This window comes from Arvicanthis niloticus, chromosome 8 (genome assembly GCF_011762505.2).
Source record: "Arvicanthis niloticus isolate mArvNil1 chromosome 8, mArvNil1.pat.X, whole genome shotgun sequence".
NCBI classification, from domain to species: domain Eukaryota; kingdom Metazoa; phylum Chordata; class Mammalia; order Rodentia; family Muridae; genus Arvicanthis; species Arvicanthis niloticus.
This window is the reverse complement of record NC_047665.1, coordinates 42671061-42688645: the sequence shown is the minus strand read 5'-3', so window position 1 is coordinate 42688645 and position 17585 is coordinate 42671061. Positions and strand designations below refer to the sequence as shown.

Here is a 17585-nt window from a genome sequence, read left to right as displayed (position 1 = left end):
TGGATACTGTACTCAGCATCAACTGACTGGCTCACTAAAGTATAGAAGCTTCTGTCTCTTTGTCCTGCTAGATTTGTCATAATAATAAAATGGTCTGCAGCAAAAGATCATTCAGAAATAAGAAAAACAAACTCATAATTTGAAAGTAGAAAAGCACAGTTGTCAGGGTACTTTAAAATGCAGATTCTGCATGGGAAAGCTCAAAGGTGTCACTGCTCACAGGTTCCAGTGTTAGGAACTCTGTGTTCCATAGTTCGCAGAGCACGGGAAGTCATTTTCACACAAGTGCTCTTCCTGAGGGAGCAGGTTCGCATTTGCAACACTCCTGTAAACCACAGTGCTTTAGGGAGCTTTTCAGTGAAAGGCATCACGGATGCCTGTAAAGCTCAATCCCAGCTTCTCCTGTGGTGGGCAGTAGGTCTTACCAGAGCTCATGTGGCCACACAACAGATGCAGATGAGAGGACCTGACTAAAGAGAAGTGTAGTAAGTGCAAAGAGCCTGAGGTCCTAGCCCAGTTCTGCCTCTGGCCTCAGCGGGAGATCTTAGCAAAGCGAAGGTGAACTGAATAACATTTTTTTTCAAGCTACACGCTTGATTTCAGTATTTGGCAGTTGGAATCATGGTCAGGACACACACAGGGACACATATTCTACTTTTTCAAATAAACATCACGTTCACTGTGAAATTGTGTTGCATTAGTTATCTTGGTAACTGATACTGAGGCCAAGTAAGTAGCCTGTAAATTGTAGTTCAGGGCAAGGTGATTCTATACCTTGGGCTCCTCGCCCCTCCAGGTACTTTTATAAAGAAGCCTCTTCAAATGGAGCCTATTGCTGGGAAATTTGCTCAAGACTCGTCTGCCTGGTGCATTGAATTCTTCTCCTTCTGTCACTGCCCCTTGCAGATGCAGCGAAACCCTTCAGCGTGGTGGTCTTTCATTGTCGGCACATGTTCCACAAGGAGTGCCTACCTATGCCAAGCCTGGTAAGTTGTCAGTACAACCGCTGGTTTTGTTTTGTTTTGTTTTTTGTTTTTAGACCATGGGTTCTGGGGCTTGAACTCAGTCCCTTGTGCTTGTACTTCACCAGCTGAGCCATCTACCCACCTCGCTTGTGTCCTTTGCGCTGCAGAGTAATAGAAGCATGAGTCCTGGCTGAGCTAAAACATCCTCCACAGAGCTAGGAATGATGCTCCATCATTTCAGGGCCCTCAGCTCCCTGAATGATGACAAAATCACATTTCTGAATGGAAAAGTAGCCATTTTTAACCCATGCTTTTACCATTGTTTTCAGAATGCTCCTGCTCAGTACTGCAACATCTGTAGTGCCAAGACCCGTGGGCCCGGAAGTGCCGTCCTGGAGATGAAGAAGTAGGCCTGCCCACATGCCATTTGCCACCCTATTCTGGATGACTTTTGGATCACAGCAGCTGTGTCAGTGCCAGTGCTGTTCAGGGATGTGTTCAGGGCTACTCTGTGCTCCACGTCAGTTGTTTCTCCAGACCTCCCTTACAGAAGCTGCTTCTTGTCACTGACGGAGAAGTCAAAGCTATTCCCATGCTAGGAAGTATTTGGATTGATAAGCAATATCTCATGATTTGTTTATTTGTTTATTTAGTTAGCAAATGAAAACCCAAGTCTCAGAGTTTGAAGTCACTTCATTAGACCTTAGTTCTAGCACCAGGCATGAGCTGCACTGCTGAGAACACCGCCAGCTGCAGTCAGCGCAAAGTTCTGCTGGTAACAGTTCTGGCATGCCTGGCTACTCTGTCATCAGCTGTGGGTAGCTTCCTAATATGCATTTGGTGAAATACTGAAAACTGTCACATGTGGGAATTTCATTAGCTGATGTACTATAATTTTATGTTTGCTACTTACATGCTGTGCAGTCTGACTAGTTGAGTTATCTGGCCCCATCAGGTAATCGGTATTTGTTGAATAAATAAATGTTGTCCTTCTCATTATGAATTCTTTATTGTGTTGCAAGCAGACCAGTGCCCTTTAAGGAATAGAGATGAGTTTGGGCACCTGAGGAGATGTGGTTGATAAGTCAGCAGAAAGCCAGACAGAGTTAAGTGAGACTCTCCAAAGAAGTGGGAGGGGCCGGTGCCAAGAAGAGACTTAAGATATATCTCACTGTCTCCACTTTTGTTGTTCTTAACATTTCCAATTGATTGTAAAGATTTGGCTTAGTAAATTTTGTCACTTCTCTTGCTGTTTGGAGCAGGTACACGTCCAGAAAAACTAAACAGAACTCAGGAAGGGGAGGATGGTGCTAAATCCAGCACACTTTACTTCCGAGGTAAATTACATCAATTCCTAAATCACATTCGGACAATAAACCCTAAGTACAGAAAAGGAGATAGTAAGCTGGCTTCATTCTTATTCTTAAATAACTGAGCTGAGATGCAGACAACAAAGTGTATTCATTCCCTCTTCAAAAATAACTTCAAATCTCTAGAACAAGATTGTGTTGTAAGCAAAGAGCACCACCTTGCCTCCCTGGATAATTTTTTCTTCAAAAACTAAATTGATGGGTAATTGTACTAAAGTGTAATCAATCCTTCCCATTATTTTTCACATTATAAAGATTTAAATATAACAAAATACTAAAAGTGCTAGTTATCCAGTCTTTGTAATGTGTGACCAGCCCATTAAAAACAGATCTGAAGAGCTGTCAATAATTAGGAACACTAACTGTGCTTTCATAGGATCTGGGTTTAATTCTCAATACCCACGTAGCAACTCATAACTGTCTACAACTTTAGTTTCAGGGGATCTGAAACCCTCTTCTGGCCACTGTAGGCGACAGACATATGCGTGATATACAACATACATCCAGCCGAGACACGATACACATAAAATAATTTTAAAACTTTTAAATAAGTAAAATATGTCAGAAGCCAGCCTGGCCCACTTTTACCAGAGATTATAGGCACAAATGCTTGTCCTTAAAGAAAACTGCCCTGTGTATGAATCAGCCAGATTTAAAGTTACTTAGTGACAGACATTTTATTTTAATTGTTTTTAACCAGAATTTCCTACTAGTTGGTGCCCATCTTTGAAAAGTTTGTCAGACACTCTCAGCCAATTGTCACAATATAGAAATCCTATAAAACAGATCTTATAGAGTAATTATGATGTGCAGGGCTTTTATGAGCCTTAGCCAGCCTATAGCAGTGTATGAAGGCTTCTTGGTAGATTCCCTGTTTGCCCATGAAGAAACACAAAGGCTCAGCAGCTCCCCACAAGTCAAAGTGGGAGTCAGTGTACCAGCTAGATTCAAACTCTGGAAATCACAGTCCGCCCGCAGGGCACCTGCTTCGACCCACTGAAGATCTTTTTACAGAAGTACTTAGCTGACCTGTTGTGCTTAGCACATAGAAAGAGTAAGGTGAGAGAATCACTGGTGTATCGGAAGAACAAGCAGTAGGAAGATTCTAGAAGCATCAAGCCACCCACACAGCGTGGCTGCAGTGGCTGCCCTGAAACCACTGCCCATTTCCAGCAGAGGGCGGCTGTACACAGCAGGATGAGCCATCATGTTGTATAAACGTTAACCTGTTTCCCAGTTCCACATAGAGTTCTTAGTAACCATAACCGTCGGGAATACTGTGTAGGCACATACATATGGGGGAGGCATTTCTATATGTTAAATACTGAATCAGTTAGTTATGGTTTGATATTAAGGCCTGGAGTGTTAATACTACATTTCAGTTGTACTGAGTTTCATTTCTTGTGCCTTGATTCTGCTGAGGGCTGGTTTCTACGGTCTGAGGAGAGATACTGTCTTTGTGTGGCACAGATTTGAGTGTGATTAGGAACAACAGTGTGATGCTAGGAAAGACAAGAGGGAATGAAAATCGGTCTGAATTATCCACAGAATCAGCCACTGTCCAAGCTCTTCGTGTGCACCCAGCATAGGAGTTCTGAAGGCAAACAATATGGCATCCCCTATCTAGACTCTCAGGAGTCCCTGTGTCCTATGTGTGCAAGGGCTTGCAGGCTTTGGTTTGATCTAAATAATGCATTGCCAGTAACTGTAGCCTCCTGCCTGTCACTCCTGCATGGCGGCTATGAGTTTACTTCTGTGTCCTTCACCCTTGCACTGCTGTTGCACTGTAAGACCTAGTCTTCCTAGTGAGTCCTCAGTCACCCTGACCTTGGACCACTGGCTAAAGGCTTCTTTCTCTGTTGCTCTAGACAGTACCAGGATCTGTCGCCTTTATCCAGTTCATGGTTGTCTGTTGAACAAATGCAGTCTCTGTTCACTTGGTTATCCAGTCCCAGCTGGCTCTAGCCATCAGTCTGTGCATTAAACCTGGTGTTATGGGAAATGCAGGCATGGTAACTTGGTTGATCTTTGTCTGTCACCATGCTAAGAATGTATGTGAATGAATAGAAGAAGATGCACATTTGCTTTCAAAGATTGCTGCTCCTAAGAGAAAGTAGAAGGTAAGATGGCTTCTATTATCTGGGAGCTCTTACCCCTTCCCCACTGACAAGCTGGGTCCTGGAATAGGAAGTAGGGCATTCCCTCTGAGGTCTTAGCCCTGCAGCTTGGTCATTTGAGCTTTTGGATCTTTAGGGCAGTAGAATTGACTGTTACATTATTATTTCATATTATTTCAGGGTTGGAGTTTGCAAAAGCTGGATCTACTGGCAGCTGTTGCCTACATTTCTAAAAATGTTTTGGAGCTTAAAAGGTTTGCTTTTCCTTTCCCTGCCATGGCATCTCCACTCTTGTTTCTATCTTACCAAGAGCAAGGGAGCTATAGCCCATGTATAATAGTGATCTACCTTGACTGTATCAGGTGTCTCCGTGTCAGTTCAGTTTATGTTCAACTTCATTCCCTTCCCTTTGTTATGGCACCCTGTGGTCTGTGGGCTCAGTATGGATAAGAAACCTTTTGTTCATCTTAGTGCTGAGAGCTTCTACTGCAATGACTCAAAGCATCTGGAAGATGCTGAGTGAATGAATGACTGGGTGGGTGGATGGATGGATGGATGGATGGATGGACAGATGGACAGACAGACAAGTGGGTAGATTATTTGTGGCAGGATAGAAAGGGAGAGAGAGGTTTTTGGTTCTGAGTGTGTGACTTGTCAACATGGCCCTTTCCTGATGATTTTATTACCCACAGGCTGCACTACTCTACCTTATCCCTTTCTCTCTTGATCCTCACTGTATGTCTGTGTCTGTGTCTCTGTGTCTTTGTGTCTGCGTCCGTGTCTATGTGTGTGTGTGTGTGTGTGTGTGTGTGTGTGTGTGTGTGTGTGTGTGTGTGTATATGTGTATATATATATATATATATATATATATATATATATATATATGTGTGTGTGTGTTTCTGTACACTTTTCCCTGTGTCTGTGTCTCTGTGTCTCTGTGTCTCTGTGTCTTTGTGTCTGCGTCCGCGTCTATGTCTATAGATAGATAGATAGATAGATAGATAGATAGATCGATCAATCGATCGATCTATCTATCTATCTATGTTTCTGTACACTTTTCCCTGTGTCTATGTCTGTGTCTATGTCTGTGTCTGTGTCTCTGTGTCTTTGTGTCTGCGTCCGCGTCTATGTATATGTCTCTGTATACCTTTTCCCTGGTCTACTTTCTTACTCTTAGAATGGCTTAGAAGCTGTCATCTAGTTCCCATCAATCTTCAGGCTCTAGAGTCCCAGCCAACACCCTAACATACACATGACAATGAAAGCCCACCCAAGTCACGCCTCGATCAGAAACAATGATAGTAAGTGTTTTAAGTTGTTAAGTTTTGGGGTGATTTGTTATACAACAATAACTTGCTACCACATGACCACAAATACGGACCGTCTGTCTGCTAAAAAAAAGAAAAAAGAAAACTGTGATAATTTTAATAGATTATTTGTCCTATTTACAGAGAAAAGCACTCCTGATTTAGCAGGTGAGAATACTTACTTGGTTTAGGTGTTTTAAAAAACAGATCTGACAAAATAAAAGTAGCCAGGAGAGAGCTAGAATGTAAAAACCAGGCCATTTTGGGAACAAGTGGACAAATTGGACACTACAATATTTTAAACTCACAAAACCTGAGAAGAATGGTAAATTTAAAATTTTAGAAATTAGTTACATAAAAGAGGAGAAAAGGGATACTTCCAGGCGACTTCAGAACAGCTGCTAAGATGCACCAGTGAGAGCAGCAGCAAGAGCTGGCTTGGCCTAGGATGGCCTATGTTAGGGAATGTTCATCTAAATATAAGGGAGCTTTGGGTCCCAGAGATCCCGAAAGGGACAGGATGGCTCAAACTAAGATTGATAAGCATCTGTCAGGGTGCTGAAAAGGACACTGAGCTGTCCCCAAAAGTAGTTGGTCTCCCCATCTCCATTCCAGCCTAAGCAGCTCTAAATCCCCAGAGAAACAGCAAATTCAATCAGAAACAGCAAAATTAATCAGCTACTCTTATTTCTATACTCAGATCCTGTGCCCATCTGGTGTGTGTCTGAATACCCACATCTTTGGCCAGCTTATAAATTCAGTCTCTTAAGGCCCCTTCCTTCATTCTTCTGCCAGAGTATTGGTGTGTCTCTCTCATCTGATTACTACAGCAACTTCCTTTTTTGTTGATTTTGTTTGCATTAATGTACTATTTTTGCCCAGAACAATGCTAGTTCTCACAGAATTGTCAGTAATTCATATATATCTTGAGTTTTTTTAAAGAAGAATGAGCATGAATGTTTGCATGTGTTACAAGTAGTGCTATGTTCCACTCAGGATGTGATTTTTGCAGTCCTAGCTTGTCTTCTTCACACCAATTGTAGCTGTATTTTAAGATGCAGCCTCCTTCTTGCAACACCATGCATGGGGCCACCTGAGCCCAATCCATCTTTCCAAAATGATGTATTACCAATGTTACCAATATTTTCTCTCTGGTTCATTGATGCTAAGTTTCTCCATCAAAATATGTAGTTGAGGGGTATCTTGAAATATCTTTCTACTTAAACAGTAAAAAGCTCAAGAATACAAATTTCTCATCCCCATATTCTCAAAGTACTGTTAAGAAGTTAGTAAATCTTTTGTAGAGAATGTTATCCTAATTTGAAATTTTTTAACGTAACTTCTGTAACAGTATTTTAGGCTTTAATTATTTAAAATCATACACTAAGATTTCTGTTCAAAATATGTACTAAACAATTGTACACATTTGCTCAGTTGAGTGGTGGCAAATAGCACTTTGAATCATGCTTAGTCTAAGCTCTCTTTCAAGCAGGCTTGACACTATCTATGAGCTGAATTTAGGAGTGTCCCAAAAAGGTCTATGTGTTAAACCTTTGGTCTCTAGAGTGGCAATATTGGGAGCTGAATCTCAGTAGTTGGGACTAGTAGCTCTGTGATTTTATTCATGAGAACAGTCTGTATCAACACACTTCAGTGACTTCATTAGGACCTATATGGCTGCTCAGGCTTGAACTTAAGACTCTAGATGTGTGAGACATGTCAACTGCCCCTCTCTATCTCTCTTCCACCCCACCCTCTGTGTGAGGTATTTCAAAGTGACACAGAGTTGAGCCCCACAATGAGTTTGAGCCCTGGGTTTTTCCTAGGGCTTTGTGTATCTGAAAAGGATTCTTGTACAGCCTAAAGAAAGATGAACTTCCTAGAGAGGTGCTGTCACTCAACACAGGCTTCCCGTGTTACACAGAACTCATTGTTTCCAAAAGTTCCACTGCATGACTGAACCATTTGTCAAAATTTGTGCTTCAAAATAGGTTCTCCAAAAGCATTTCTTAGTTACAAATGGTGTGAGCTAAGGATCAGGGGAACACCGCACTGATAGTAAGGGAGGAAGATCTGACAAGTACCATAGGAGGAGTATACCGTTTGACCTCTAGCTAACACCCATACATCTCCCAACTGTCCTGTTGAGAAGTTTCATTGCACCTTAGACTTTAGAGAATTTAAACCATTGGAATAATTTATTTAGTCTCAATTTATTTAGTAGCAATTACTGTATTGTAATTTCAGTGGTTATTTTTAACTCTGTCTATTCCCAGTGCCTTCAGAGTATACAGAAAGATACTCAGGTCTGTCCACTGACTAAGGAAATAATGTGGCTCTAACTCTGCTAAAGCCTCAGCCTGTGGAGGCCCAAAGCAAGCTAAAAGCAAGCAAGGAAAAAACGAACAAAAACAAAAAGCAAAGCAAACAAACCCATTCCTCGGGAGGCCGGCCTTCAAGCATTTCCCTTCTTTGTTCAGTTGTGCAGCATATGTCTGCATCATTGTGGGGTGTTAAAAGAAAATGAGCTGGTAGGAGATGGGGGACTGGCACGATTGGTAACATGCTTGCTGGAGCAGCATGAGGACCCAAGTCAAAGCTGCATACCCAGCATAGCTGGGGAGGAAACATGGATCTGAGCATCATCCTGGCTACAAAGTCTGGCCTAAATGGTGAGCCCACACAGGGAAACATGGCAAGAGATGGAGGGAAGGAAATACTGACCTTCTAACCAGGAAGTAAGGAGCTTTTTATGTAGCACAAAGAGAATGAATGTTTTCTGTACTATGAATCTGTAATGGAGAACTTAAGTTGAGGCGCTCGCTGCACTTAAAACTTCTGTTTTCAAGAACGTGGGTTTTTTTCTGGGTTAAAAATTTCAGGATTTTTTCCCTCCTGTTCTGAGCCCTCATTCTGTTTGAGCAGCCTGCACATTTCCATGGCACTGCATATCCCAGTATTTGCTCATGTAGGCTCTGCGTAATTTCGTTGTCCCTCCGGATGTAAGTCAAGGTTTTGCCCTGTTTTAAATATTCATGAGACACTGTGATGACAAGAAACATGAAGGATTAGCAATAGCTACCATAAAGAGTGGTAATAGGCAGATGGCTGCTCTATAGGCTGTTGACTGGCCGTGTTCAAGGCTCTGTCCTCACTGTGGACTTAGGATGGTCTTTTACAGACACTTCCATCTTCCATGTGCTGTCTCCTATGATAGTCATCATGACCCTCTGAGATCCATTCTATTACTCTCATTTAGCAAAGGCAGAGGCTAAGACTTAAAGAAGTCAGGAGTCTCAGAGCACATCAGTGACTTTTTACCCCTTTATAATCTGTATGTTCTGACTGCACTTTTTTTCCTCACAGATGCATTGACAGTCCTCATTACAAGATGAAAAGCTGTGGGCTGTTTTGTGCAGCAGCCTCTGACCAAGCTAGCACACAGTGGGCTCTTGACATCTATCTATCTATCTATCTATCTATCTATCTATCTATCTATCTATCTAATTTTGGTGTGAGTGCTCTCCTAAGGCACTGACATCATTTTGCCAATGGCTGTCCTTTTCTTGCTTTCCAACTTTGCTAACCAAAATGAAAATGGAGCCAGAACCTAGAAGAAAGATTCAGTCCCCTGTCCCTCCATAAAGAGCTCACAACATTGGCTGTCTTCCAAAGGCTGCCATTTTGTGTGATGCACACAATAGGATGTTCACAAAGGGACTAAATTATTGCTTGATTTTTTGGCTTGATTTCTTTCTTACCCTTCAGTAATGCCTCAGTCCTATCTGAAATAGCTTTGATTCTCTGCTTCATAACCTTTAGATGATCCTATATTCAAGGTTGCACCTTCAATACATAGTTAGGATACTTCTTCAAGACCACTAGGGGCATATTAGATTTTTAGTTTTCATCCCAAAGTACCTACAATTTCTTATATTCATTTAATATAAAAAAAATGACTTTAATAACCTCGGCAGCCTAGTCAGTGGCAGCATCCAAAGCCAAGATTTTATGAATATAATTTTTCTTTGTGGCCACAAAAATAATAGAAACCCTTTTCAGTAACAAATATTGGAGATTTTGAATGGAAAGATGCATTGGCCTCTAGAGACTTTAGCAAATACTTTTCATAGAATCTCATTCACAGCCCATCTGAGGCAGTGTTCAGAGGGAAAAGAGCCCCCTTTCAATGGTTCCAGAAAATTTCTCCCATCAACTGTGAGTGCCAAAATTGGTTCATATGTATTATAAGTTGGAGCCTGTGTCTGAGAGCTACTCATCTAAATCATAAAGACAGAGAGTAAAGAGGCTGGAATAGAGGCGAGAACTAAGATACATGCATTGTTAATATCCTTAATTCACTTAGACCTATTTGCTAAAAGAAACCATCAAAAGCTTCCTAGGAAGTTTGTTCCATAACCCCACATCCTCACATCTCTATGACTACTGCGTTTCATGTACCACATTGTGCAGTCAGATTAAAAGATTTAAAAGACAGCCCAGACATTAAAGAACCGGAATAGTTTCTCTCAGATGGGTAAAGAGAAAGCCCCATAGCATACTTCAAGCATAGGAATCAATATAGAGAAGTCATGTCAAAGATCCTTTTGGGGCTAAAGGAAGATTGAAGGCAATGTCTCTGGGAATTGTACTTTCTTCATGGTATCAAGGTGGGGAAGCAAGTTGTGTGAGGTCCAAGCATGAGAAGCATGAGTGCAGCTGGGCCGGGGGCCAAGTCAGATGAACTACTGTGAGATTCTTTAAGTTCTGGATGTGCTGGTGCCCCTGGCCCACTGTTACTCCAGCCTGTCCCCACTGTGACCTCACAGGCAGCACCCTAGCAACCTTCAGGTAACAGCAGCTTCTGCAGTTGCCCACCATGTTAGGAGAAAACCCTTAGAAGATGTTTTTCCTCTGGGTGGCTTCTGATTGCCCAATAATGTTTTCATTGGCAGGAGGTAATAAGAACCCAGCTGCGAAAGGATTCTAGAAAATGTAGTTTGCAGATTCATGGGCCCAGTAGAATGAAGCCTGGGACGGCAGATGTGGAGCTGAGCTATGGGGGGTAAATAGTGAATGAGCACCACGTGGTTAACAGGTCATTGGAAAACAGCATAATGCTAGAGGATCATTCATTCGACTCATCTGACCCAGACTGGACTGGGGAGAGAGCGTCTTCAGTCAGTTCTAAAGAGGTACATGCCAATCAGTTATTCCTCCCTTCTTTTAAAGCAAGTATCCCATTACCTATCATCCATCAGACAAAAGGAGTAGCCTAGATAAGATGAAGAACAAGAGGCATCTCAGGTGAGACACAGCAGTGTTTGCCATATCATGTGCAAAGTATGTATGATATGGGACCAATAAAAAGGATTAAGTCATACATAGCCGTGATGGCTCACAACTGCAGTCTTTGAGCTCAGAAGCTGAAGCAGGAAGGCCAACTCGTGCTGCCATGGAGAAAGTGTTTTTAGAGTGACTAACCCAAACAGGCTTCCTCACCTCGAAGGAACCACATATGTGAGATGCAGTCCTTTAGAAATCTGGTTTTCCTGTATGAGGATATCTTGTGTAGGGGGTTGCATACTGTACCCACAAGTTGAACTTCACTTGAAAATTAAGGATGGCATGTCTGGGGTAGAAGTGAACAGTAAGCCATATAGTACAGGGCAAGAGCAATTTCAACATGAAAAAGTCTGGTGCAGCAGATAGCTGCATTATAGCAGACTCTGAGTAACCAGACAGCAAGGAGCAAGACCTTCCAAGAGTCTGAGTCCAGCACTGCACTTAGAAACAATGGCTTCTGTGCACTGCTTCATTATAATGACATCCTCGCAAATGAGCTTTGCAGCGTTGAACATCTGTGTCATGATCTGATACTATGAAACATGCAAACCCCTTGGGACAGAAGGGGGGTGAATCCCCCACCTTAGCTCTATGTCACTCTGGGAATGCCTGCACTCACTCACTGGCCACTTGATGGGCAGGTACATTCACTTTGTCCTAAAAAACTTTCTCTTCTGTGTTCTTGCTGTGTCCTGAGTTCCTTTTCCTACAGGAAAAAAGGTTGGCCATGTGGGCCTGAAGGGTCCTTATCTTGTCTGTGTATCCCTGACACATCCTGAGTCTGGCAATTCTATGGCTCTTACTCAACATGACCACATAATTTTAAAGCAAATCTTATGTTTATTCCTGGTAAACATTGAAGTTTAGGTCATGAAAAGATAAGAACATATAGAATAATCTCATTATATTACTGAAAATTAAAAATTTCTTAATATCATTAAACATCCATTCAACAGTTATCTCACCAGCCTTTTATGTCCAAAAATGCCAAACTCTCCACATTATTGTATTATTTAATTCTATTTCAATTTATGAATTGTTTCCTTTTGGCTTCTCCCCTTAAATTTACTTGGGAGTAGTTTTAATGCAATTTTTCTAATTATAAAATCAATTTGATTTTTTTAATTTAATATTGGAAACTACTGAAATGTACAGTATGATTGTTATCAAAATCACCGAGTACCCAGCATCTAAGATAAAGAACATGTTGGTATCATTTCCTTACTAACAAAGTTCAAGATAAATATTAGATACACACACAAAAATGATACTTCTGTATTAATTTTTTATTGCACTGTGACCAAGACACATTATTGAAAAAATGAGTTTATTTGAGTTTCCTTCTGCCATGTTGACCCACCATTATGAATTACTTCCCAGGAATAGAGAGTAATTCATAATGGTGGGTCAATATGGCAGAAGGAAACAGACTCAGTGGCTGGGGCTGATATCCGAGAATGGAGAGCTCACATCTTAAAGCAGAAGCATGAAACAGAGCAAGCAAACTGGGAATGCTGTGTGGCTTCTGAAACCTCAAAGTCTGCCTCCAGTGACATGCTTCCTCTGACAAAGCCACACCTCCTAAACCTACCCAAGCAGCAAAAACAGCAACTGCAGCCCAAACAGTCGAACATCTGAGCCAATGGGGAGCCTGTACCTTGAAAAGGGATCTGTCATCATCACCTTATGCTGACTTCCTTGAATGATATCCTCACTATGATTTCTCAGCTAGAATGATAGGTTAATTTTTATGAGCTTTAAATGCTGTGGCCTTAATAAACTTCTTTTCTTCACAAAGTACTCAAAGTTGAATACTTTGCTATAGCAACAGAAAGCAGAAACAGTACTGAAGTATTTTTGAATGTATACCTGCCAGAAATGAAGGAAGGATTTTGAAGAGATAAAGGGCAGTGAGTGTCTTAGTGCAGCTGGAGTCTTGGGAGCAGTGAATTATTCTTGAGAGTAGGATCTGGTCCTAACTTCTGAATCAGATACCAATGGTCTACTGAGTACAGGGTATTAACAGTAAAACAGCATGGGTATCCTGTATTTTATGACTAATATCCACTTATAAGTGAGTACATACCATGTACTCTGGGTTACTTCATTCAGGATGATAATCTCAAGATCCATCCATTTGCCTGCAAAATTTATGATGTCCTTGTTTGTAATAGCTGAATAATATTCCATTGGTAGACATACCACATGTTCTTTATCCATTCTTCAGTTGAGGGATAACTAGGTTGTTTCCAGTTTCTGGCTATTATGAATAAGCCTACTATGAATATAGTTGAGAAAGTGTTTGTGGGATGATGGGGAGTCTTCTGCATATATGACCAGGAGTGGTATAGCTGGGTCTTTGGGTAGAACTATTCCCAGTTTTCCAAGAAACTGCCAAATTGATTTTTAAAAAGGCTATTACCCATAAAATACAGGATACTTATGCTATACTCCACAGACCCAAATAAGCTAATAAAGAAGGAAGGAACAAGCAAGGATGCTTGAACCTCATTTAGGAAGGGGAATTAAATAGTCATAAGAGGCAGATGGAGAAGGAGAACTGGGTAGGAGAGGGGATTTGGAGGTGAACTGGGGGATTCAGGATCAGGTGTCTGGAAGGACAGGAGAGATGGCTAGATGGTCACAAGAATGAATGGAAATCTGCAACTGATAGGGATAGCGAGGTAGGGGGCAACTGTAGGACATGACAGAGATGTAGAATAAGGGAGGTGCCCAGAAATCAATGGAGGTGACCTTAGGTGTGACTCACAGCATTGGGGATATGAAACCTAAAGAGGCCATCTCCTGTAGCCAGGCAGAAAACCCAATGGTGCTATAAAGACATCTACTCACAAAACTTTCAACCCAAAATTTATCTTGTCTACCAGAAAGACAGGCATGGGGGATGAAGCAGAGACTGAGGGAATGGACAACCAATAACTGGCCCTACTTGAGACCCATTTCATGGGCAAGCACCAATCCCTGACACTATGATACTCTGTTATACTTGCAGACAGGAGTCTAGCATGGCTGTCCTCCGAGGTTCTGGCCAGCAGCTGACTCAGACAGATAAAGACACCCACAGCCAAACAGTGGGAGAGATGTGCCCAACCTTATGGGTACTTGATACGCCAGGGTGGGGGGATAACCAAGGGGCCTCCATCCGCTCAGAAGAGGAGATTGGGGGTGTGGGAAGGACAGTGGAGGGTGATCAGGAGGTGGGCAATGAATGGCATATGAAGTGAATAAATAAATAAAATTAATAATAAAAAATAAAGAAAAAACAGTAAAACAAACTGTTACAAGTACCAGTGTGAGGTACTACTATGGCCTATTGTAATGTAAATGTCTTGACAACTGATAATGAGAACATCCAAGAGCCTTTTTGATGGCATGTTCAGCCTTCTTGAACGTAGCTGAAAATCAGGGATGTTCCCCCTGTTCTGGTAATAATTTATAATGTGTAAAAAAAAAAAATGTACCAGTTTCCTAGTAACACCATGTACCTTTCCTTTCTTAACACCAGATTTTTACTTAATGCTGTTTCTTTTCAGGACATTAATTTTTCACCTACTCCTGATGTTATATCTATGTTGTATATGAGTTTACAGTCTCACTTCATACTAGTCTTCACCAAATGTAGCCTTTAAGTTTTGGAAATGTCACAAAAATGCTAGCAGTGTATAGTCCAAAGGAACACAAACAAAGGTTAAGACACAGTACCTGCCTTCCAGTACTTAGACATTTTTCTAGAGAAGAAGAACGATTGGGTAATTAGGATCCACCTTAAAAGAAAAGGGGTTGGGAAGCCTAAGAGTGAACTTCCCAGCTAACAAATGAGCAAAACCAGGAAAAAGCAATTCATTTGGAAGCAGAAACAAGTAACAAATGAAAGCAGTAGGAAGCCCACCCTCATACTACTTCCCGAAAGGTGATGAGAACAAAAAAGAGCTAAGGCTGTAGGCGGGAGAACGGAATGTCAATATATGTCTTTACTGCAGGATGGAGGTGTAAATTGACCACAGATTTTAGGAGATAATTTAGTATCATTAATTAAATTTAAAAATATGCATGGCCTCATCCCAGTGATGCTCACTGTAGATGTCTAGAGATGGTCTTACACTTTTGCATAAGACCTAACCAGAGGTAGTCGTACTCAATACTAACAAAAGCCTTAAAAGCCAGAGCTTATGCCATATAATTCTAAGCAGCAAGTCAAATAATGAAACAGGCTGTTGTACATTATACAATGCAGCTAAAACAAGTTATGAGCCAGTGCAGAAAGAAAAGGACCCACTAACACATAATAAAACAGAACAATGTGCTCCTGAGACCTGTACAAAGAGTCACAAGTGTCTGTGGGAGGAGTCAATGGAAGGGGGAAGTGGGGAACTGCCTACACTGTCTCAATGACAAAATCACATCCCTAGGATGATACTAGGAAATACTGTAACATTTTGAAAGAGAACATAAGAAGTAGAAACATTTTTTTTTAAAGTTATCCGTGTCCTTGTGGTTTTGTATCTTTTAATGAATACTTACATAGTTCTTTGCTTAACTAAGAAATAAAACTGTCAGCCAGGTGGTGGTGGCACACGCCTTTAATCCCAGCACTTGGGAGGCAGAGGCAGGTGGATTTCTGAGTTCGAGGCCAGCCTGGTCTACAGAGTGAGTTCCAGGACAGCCAGGACTACACAGAGAAACCCTGTCTCAAAAAACAAAACAAACAAAACAAAACAAAAAACTGTTCTTGAAACCACTCAGTTCTGAGTGTTTCCTGACCCGGACACTCAGTTTAGTGTCTTTGCTTTGCGCCTTTTATAAAAACATCAAAGGCTAACATTCACACGCACTGTGGTGTTGGTGTGTTTAGTGAGAACCTGACTTTGTAGTCTGGCTGAAGGCAGTCAAGTGCACCTTCAGTATAAACCCTCGAGACATTTTCTCATAGGATCTCAAATGGACATTTGCCAGACCCTTGGGTTTATGTTGATGCTCTAATTTTTAAGAAGGCAGCAAAGCCTGGATTGCTTTCTTTGGAAAGGAGTGTTTTGATGTGTGATGTAGGGAAATTCTTTAGTCTGCCTTCTTTCAATACTTTATGAGAAGAAGAACTAAAGGACAATAGATGAAGAAATCGTTTGTCAATGGCCACAATGACATATCGCACACTGCATAACTGCTTTAAAGTTGAGAGCATGAGGGTGACATACCATGTGCTGGAGATACCATGTGTTCCCATCTTGTTCTAGTTCATTCTTAGAACACATATATCATGCTATAATGAACACCAGGCATAAATCTGCAGAAACTGGTAGGTCCAGACAACAGGCTCATCTTAACGTCTGACAGCCAGCTGGCCTCTACAATCAGAAATGAGTGATCTAGGGATAGGCTACTCTGAGGTTCAAATTCAGGAGTTGATCCTGACATTCTCTCTATGGAAGGATAAAATATGAGCTTTTGTGGGGAACTGAGATGCCTGGAAGGGAACACCAAAGTCAAAGTGGGAACACTGCTTGCCTTGCCAAAACAAAGCAAATACTGGACAAGACCATGGCTGTCCTAGCACCTGAATATTTTTCCACTGCTCCAGAGGGACACTATATGAGGAACAGAAGCAACATCAATAAATCTCTGTATATAACAGAGGTATACATACACGTCTTTGTACAGGACCACTTTAATCATTTGTTAGTATATTCTCATCTTCAGCATATTCATACTGCTGGACAACTATCACCACCATGTAATTCCAGAACCTAAGCCAATACCAAGCTCTGCGCCTGCCAATCAGCACTTCCCACGCCTCCTCAGCCACTTGTAACCTCTGGTTTCTGCATCTGTGAATTCAATTTCACTAGGTACTTTGTGAAAGTAGAATTATACATGCTTTGGCCTTTGGCCTTTTGTGCTTTATTTTATTTAGCATAATGTCTAATGGAAGGCTCAATCATGTTTCATAAGTCCTTTTTAAATCAAAATCACATACATACCACAACACATTTATTTATATATATATGTATATATATCCATATATATCCATATATATATATATGGGATATATATATATATATATATATATATATATATCCAATTAATCCCTTGATGAATATTAGTTTGCTCTTGTGTTTGGGCTATTATGAACAATATTAATAAACACATTAGTGTGCAAATATTTACTAAAGACTCTACTCTAAACTCTTTGGAGTGCATGCCCAGATGGAAGGGTTAGGTGAGGAATAATCCTATTTTTAATCAAGTGCCATATTAATAGCAACATTTTACAGTTCTATGACAATGAATAAATAAGTATTCCATTTTTTATATCTCTACCAATACATGTTATTTCTGAGTTATTCTGTTTTAGATTCTTTTATGTTATATTATGGTATTATTATGTTTTATAGTAGCCATCTAATGGGTATGGTGTATTATCTCTCTATTATTCCATAGGAAAGCAGCCTATTTAAAGGCGAT

At 41.0% G+C, this 17585-nt stretch overlaps 1 protein-coding gene across 4 annotated transcripts in view; it reads left to right on the top strand.

The window, feature by feature from the left end:
- Positions 1–1961, top strand: part of Vps41 (VPS41 subunit of HOPS complex) — a 153511-nt gene extending 151550 nt beyond the window's left edge. For all 4 annotated transcript variants that reach the window (XM_034510345.2, XM_034510346.1, XM_076939332.1 and 1 more), the window contains 2 exons: positions 907–986; positions 1295–1961. In XM_034510345.2, coding sequence (XP_034366236.1) covers positions 907–986; positions 1295–1375 — 161 coding nt within the window. In that variant the 3' untranslated portion in view covers positions 1376–1961. The remainder of the gene's footprint in view (positions 1–906; positions 987–1294) is intronic.
- The last annotated feature ends 15624 nt before the right edge of the window (positions 1962–17585 follow it).